Raw genomic sequence first — 5,435 nt, 5'->3', positions numbered from 1 at the left:
TACTCTTCATCGGCCGCGGTTGCTATTCTGCTACGCTGGTCCTATGGGGCCTTAGCACGACGACTTCCCGATTGTCTACTATAACAAGTTTGCCCGGCTCTGACGAGGGAGGGGCGATGACGGCGGCCCGCCTTCGGCTCGCTTCAGTGCTTGTAGTCTTCGCTAGGTAGTGTACAGATCCGAATGTACTTTTTATTATTTATGGTGTTCCTAATACTGCCATGATCGAGGATGAATAGATCGGTTTTTTTTTTGCAAAAAATAAATAAATATCAAGTCAATTTAGTACGTTGTGGCTTTGTATGTCAATATATATGTCATTTTTGTATGTACTCCCTCTGTCCCATAATATAAGACCTTTTTCAAAAACAGTCAAAACGGTCTTATATTATGGGACGGAGGGAGTATATATTAAGGGGCCTAGGGTTTTAGTTTCGTCGCGGACCCCTGAAATCTTAGGACCGGGCGCTAGCAGTGACGACTGGCGGAGCAACAGCAAGGCCAAATGGGCCCTGTCCCGTCTAGCAAATGAAATTTTGTACATCTAATCTCATGGGCCTTGAAATAACATCCCACAAACAACTTTTTTTGTTTGGCCCGCCCACCTTTGGGCTGCAAGCTCCATCACTGCTGGCCACCAGATTACATTCCTAGCCTAAAAAAAACAGATTGCATTACATATTCTTCTCAAATAAAAAACAGATTACATTACAACTGATTCGCGAAAGAAAAGATGACAGTACAACTGGAATGCATAGGCAGAAACAAACGATGAATTTACATGCTGAACGTAGATCTCCTGACAGAAGGTTAACCGAAATGGCCAGCACTTGATCAGTGGCATAGACTGAAAATAATCAGTAGCACATAGCAAGACTTGTTTTTGAGAAACTGAAACGACTCGCCTATTGCGAAAACGCATGCATCTGAATCTAGTACTACGGTACACTAGGCCGCCACATCACACTGGATAGACTTGCCAGAAAGCGGCAGCGCGACGTGCGCCGTCGACAACATCTAAGCCCAGTAGATCCGACGGGTTAAATTACATGACTCGTCCTTAATAATCCTTAAAATGGCATACACTACCTAGCTGCCCGAGTACATACATATACGAGGGCTGCGGCTTAACCCTCCGGCCGCCGCGGCCATCGTTGCCTACTGCGCCGGCGCGAGCAGCTGCTGCGGCGCCGCCTCCGCCTCCGCGTGGATGAAGCAGAGCACATGGTGCACTGCCGCCGCGATGTCGTCCGCCGTCGTCAGGCCACACCCCTCCTCCACCTGCGGCACACACGCAGAGGTTAGTCGAACTGACAGGCCTGTTTGGTTCCTAGCCTAAGGTTCCCACACCTAACTTTAGTCATGCCACAACATCTTAGGTATGTGTTTGATTCATTGCCACACTTGTGGCTTGCCACACTTCTCTAGTTATATGGCCCACATGTCATAGGCTTAATTTTTTGCCAAATCTTGCCACACTTGTGGTGGCTATTTTGTTAGCCACACTTTGCCTAAGGTTAGTTGTGGCAAAATTAGCCATGAACCAAACGGGCCGTACGTATACAAACATATTTTTCAGTTAATGGAGAAGGCAGAGGCATGTGCAATGGCCGGTCAGGGAATCAGGGAACCTCTGCTACAACTACTCCGTAGCCCTAGGATAAAGATCAGATTCCACAGGTGAACAGTGGCGCCCTCCGTCCTATGGCTAAAATGGCACGACGGAGCAGAGGCACGGTACACTGTCTAGCCACACCAGCCACATCGTTGGATAGCCTTTTTTGCCCATTTATCGATGCCAATCTCAATATCAGTTGAGGAAAAGAGATTCTCCCTGGCAGTGCTCGACTGACAAATCTAGGAGGCAATTCTTTTTCATGAGGTGTCACACTAGTAGCGCAGGCACGCTCCTAGGAGACATGACAGCATTGCTGAGTCCTTATTTTCAGCTGCATCTCAATGCAGGGCCCCAAAATAGCACTTGATTTTTTTAAAGAAAAAGAAATAGCACAGGTTTTTTTAGTGCGGTAGTAATACTGGGAAATCCGGTCAAAAGTAAGCGAACACGGAAGCACGGGCTAGGGGGAGCAGGAAAAGACTCAGGTGTCCACATGTGTGGTCAAGTTCATGGGATTCGGATCAAAGATTTGAAATATTTGATGCGCCTCGCTCTATCCATCAATAATGCAGCAGCAATTGATCTGCGCACGTTGATGTGATGATGACACATCACACATGGATGTCTGATCTACTATCTATCAGTCCAAGCGGCACTGAAGGCAGGGGAATATCTGACACGTTCTTTTTCTTTTTGAGATGCCAAAACAGACATGGCATTGCTGATTGTGGAGCAGCATTTCTATTCGAGCCAGAGCTAGAGTGGAGTTGCTAATTCACCGGATTAATTAATCGGATCTGTATCCTGCGGTGTAGAGAATGACCTCATGATTCCCAAATGATGCGTGCGGACACACACAAACTACCCGATCGGGCCACTCGATCCGTGAGCCCGCTGCTGTAGACTTCTAGCCGCGGCTCGACAGCATGGGGACGTGCTACGTTGGGACATGTGCACCAAACGTCACAGGATTACGACTGAAATTTACTACTCTTACTAACTAAACTGTGGCACGTACGTAACGTGCGTAGTACTACGTACCTTGAGGCTGAGGGAGTAGAGGGCCAGGGAGTCGAGCGCGGTGACGTTGAGGTGCAGCACGGTGAGACGGAGCGCCTGCAGGCCGGCGACCATGCGGAGCAGCTGGCCGGGCCGCCGCGGCGCCATGACGCGGAGGCTGGCGTGCGTCTCCACCAGGGTCACCTCGATGTCGGCCACCCCGGCGCGGCTCTCGTCCGCCGACAGCGTCGTGGCGTCGCGCGGCGACTGGCGCCACACGTACTGCGGGTACGTGAAGAACCCCGCGAACGGCGGCGCGTCGGGAGCGCCGTCCGCCTCGGTCACGCTGCTGCTGCAGTTGCTCGTCGACTCCACGCACGCGTTGCCAATGCCGCCGCTGGTGCTGGCGCGCGCCGGCATGGCCGTCGGCAGCGGCGCCGCGTCGCGTCCTGCCTTGTGCTGCTGCTGGTGAGCCAGCGCCCGCTTCTGCGCCTCCAGGGACTGCAGCTGCTGCTCCAGCTCCTTGACGAAATCTATCGCCCCTCCGACGATCGATGCCTGGTCACCCTGCAAGGTTTTTGAAGGACAAAAGGCGAGCATTAACTCTGTCAGGGGAATAGTATACTCCATGGAACTCGTCGAACAATCAATGACCTCCTTCTATGCGAGAACTAGAGACGAGTGCAACAATGATTTGGGAGGGAGACACATTAATGGCGTCCCGGAGTCCGGCCAAGAATGGATGCTTCTCCTCAATAACATTGGGCACGGGGAAAGGAGAGCTCGTCAATAGTGATGGTGGGTCTCTTGCGGCCCAGAAAAACATTCTTTCTCTCTTTCATCATCCTCCCTCCCAAGTTGCTCCGGCATCCCTTTTCTTCCTCTTTGACAAGCGAAGCGAGAGCACACGGATACAAAACACGAAAGGGAGAGGGAGAGAGAGACGTACCCTCTGGACGTAGGACTCCGGCATGAGGGAGCGGAGCACGACGAGGTACTCGTTCATCTGTCGCCGGCGGTTGCGCTCCACGGCGATGTGGGTCATGCGCTGGCACTCGGTCTCCTCCCTCGACTTGCAGCTCCTCGCCCGCCGACGCCGCTTCCTCCTCGGCGGCGCGGGCGACAACGTGGCCTGCTTCTCCAGGCACGGCGCCACGTCACCCGCGGCGGACAGCCCCGGCGCTCTGTCGGCCGCCTGCAACGCAAGCGCCGGGCCACCGGCAATGCCGGTGTCGTCGTAGAAGCCCGCGGCATTGTCGAAGAGGAAGCCCGCGGCGTTGAAGGTGCTGTAGACGAGCGCCGCATTGTCGACGCTGGAGGCGCACAGCGCGTCCACTAGTGCCATGGCCGACGGACGGACGGATGGCTGACTCGCTCCCTCGCTCGCTCGCTTGCTCTCGGTTCGTGGCCGTTTCTGGGTGTCGCGATGCTTTTGGCGACGACGGAGGGAAGTCGCGTACCACCACCGCTAGCTCTTATCCTGCTCCTTTGCTACTGCCGCTGCTGACTTAGCTGTGGTACAACATAGCAGTGAGTGATTCTGGGGATCTCTGAGGCTCTGAGGCGCTCGCGTTGGTGGGATGCGTATGTTTCTTTCCCTCCGGTGTGGTGGTCTACTGCGGGGGGTACTGCCGCCTACTGGGCTGGGGTATATGGGGGTAAAGATAAGGTTTGGTTTGGGCACGCCAGCCAGCCTGCCTGCGTTTTTTGCGCGCTCGCGTAGCAGCAACAGTGGGAGAGGACTGAGGAGGGCGCTCTGCTCCCAGTAGAGTAGGCATCAAATGATCAAAAGGCTGAGCTCTTTTGTAAACATCTGCACTGCGTTTTTTGTGCAGTGCGTCGTGCTGCTGGCCCTACTGCCGTGTGACCGGGTGACCAGTCAGATCGACTGAAGGCCTCCCTCTGCTGTGAGAGGAGGGGCTGCAAAGTTTTTCTTCAGCGCCTCATTGATTTGCAGCATTTTTAAATTATATGAATATGAAAAACGCAAGAATAGGGGGTCATGTTCTTTATATCCTACAAAAATTCAAAGTACATGAACTTGGATGGAAAATCAAAAAAAAAATTGCGGGGGGAGATGGAAAAGCATTTGATCGCACAGAAAAAAAAGAATTCTAACGAGGTTTGAGTGGATGGAAATTTTGCTCCAAAATGTAGTACACATGAATATTATGAAAACATTCCTATGGATTTCAAACCTGCAAATTGAATGGCCGTACTAGGAAAAAATTTAACGCCACCCGCAATGCGAGTCACCAAAACGCCCCACATGTCCGGACCCAACAGTCGGGCCACTTTTAGTCATCCAATCTGGGTCATTAAAACACTCTCAAATGTCTGGACCGTATGAAATCCCACAAACTCTCACCAAATCAGGGTGAGTCTGGATGTCTGCGACCACTGCTAACTCATCCTCAGACCTTAACATAAACCCACCTTTTCTTTCCCCTTTCTCTCTCCTCTCCCCATTGGGCAAGAGACGGACAAATAGGGGTTTTTAGGGGTATAAAGTTTGGTGGCACGCGCAGTCGAACTTGTCCACGGACATTTGATGATATTCATTTTGTGTCTAACATTGGAGATGCCCCAGCGATCCAAAGTTCCTATGAAATTCCTTTGAATCAATCCCCGCGAAAAAATGCTTTGAATCAAAGGAGCCCTTAAATGAATGACCCTCTTATCTGGCTACTGTTTGCTGAGAGGGGTGACATTTGCGAACATTTTGATGGCAGTTTTAATTGTGTTGCGGTGGTAGTTTTTGACTTTTTTCAAAATTGCATGACATTTTCTGGGATGAAGGCTCAAAATATTATCCTCC

At 51.7% G+C, this 5,435-nt stretch overlaps 1 protein-coding gene across 2 annotated transcripts; it reads right to left on the bottom strand.

Moving 5' to 3' along the window:
* Positions 1 to 482: 482 nt before the first annotated feature.
* Positions 483 to 4,304, bottom strand: LOC123145142 (transcription factor bHLH94). 2 transcript variants are annotated; one of them, XM_044564471.1, is made up of 3 exons: positions 3,567 to 4,304; positions 2,660 to 3,184; positions 483 to 655 (listed from the first exon to the last, which is right to left on the bottom strand). In XM_044564471.1, exons 1-3 carry the CDS (start codon positions 3,960 to 3,962, stop codon positions 551 to 553), a joined length of 1,026 nt encoding a protein of 341 aa, XP_044420406.1. In that variant the 5' UTR covers positions 3,963 to 4,304; the 3' UTR covers positions 483 to 550. The 2 variants fall into 2 exon arrangements, with proteins under 2 accessions (XP_044420406.1, XP_044420405.1); XM_044564470.1 differs by lacking the exon at positions 483 to 655 and adding an exon at positions 811 to 1,281 and having other exon boundaries at positions 3,567 to 4,292.
* Between the last annotated feature and the right edge of the window lie 1,131 nt (positions 4,305 to 5,435).

This window comes from Triticum aestivum, chromosome 6D, assembly GCF_018294505.1.
Source record: "Triticum aestivum cultivar Chinese Spring chromosome 6D, IWGSC CS RefSeq v2.1, whole genome shotgun sequence".
Lineage (NCBI taxonomy): Eukaryota > Viridiplantae > Streptophyta > Magnoliopsida > Poales > Poaceae > Triticum > Triticum aestivum.
The sequence above is the reverse complement of the archived record's forward strand: the minus strand, read 5'-3'. Positions and strand labels throughout refer to the sequence as shown.

What these genes read in the sequence shown, in the direction of transcription:
- LOC123145142 (XM_044564470.1), bottom strand. Translation starts at nt 3,962, where the DNA reads ATGGCACTAGTGGACGCGCTGTGCGCCTCCAGCGTCGACAATGCGGCG. An exon ending in CGGAGTCCTACGTCCAGAGG is followed by an intron (nt 3,185 to 3,566) that starts GTACGTCTCTCT and finishes AAAACCTTGCAG; the next exon opens with GGTGACCAGGCATCGATCGT. An exon ending in TCTACTCCCTCAGCCTCAAG is followed by an intron (nt 1,282 to 2,659) that starts GTACGTAGTACT and finishes TGTGTGCCGCAG; the next exon opens with GTGGAGGAGGGGTGTGGCCT.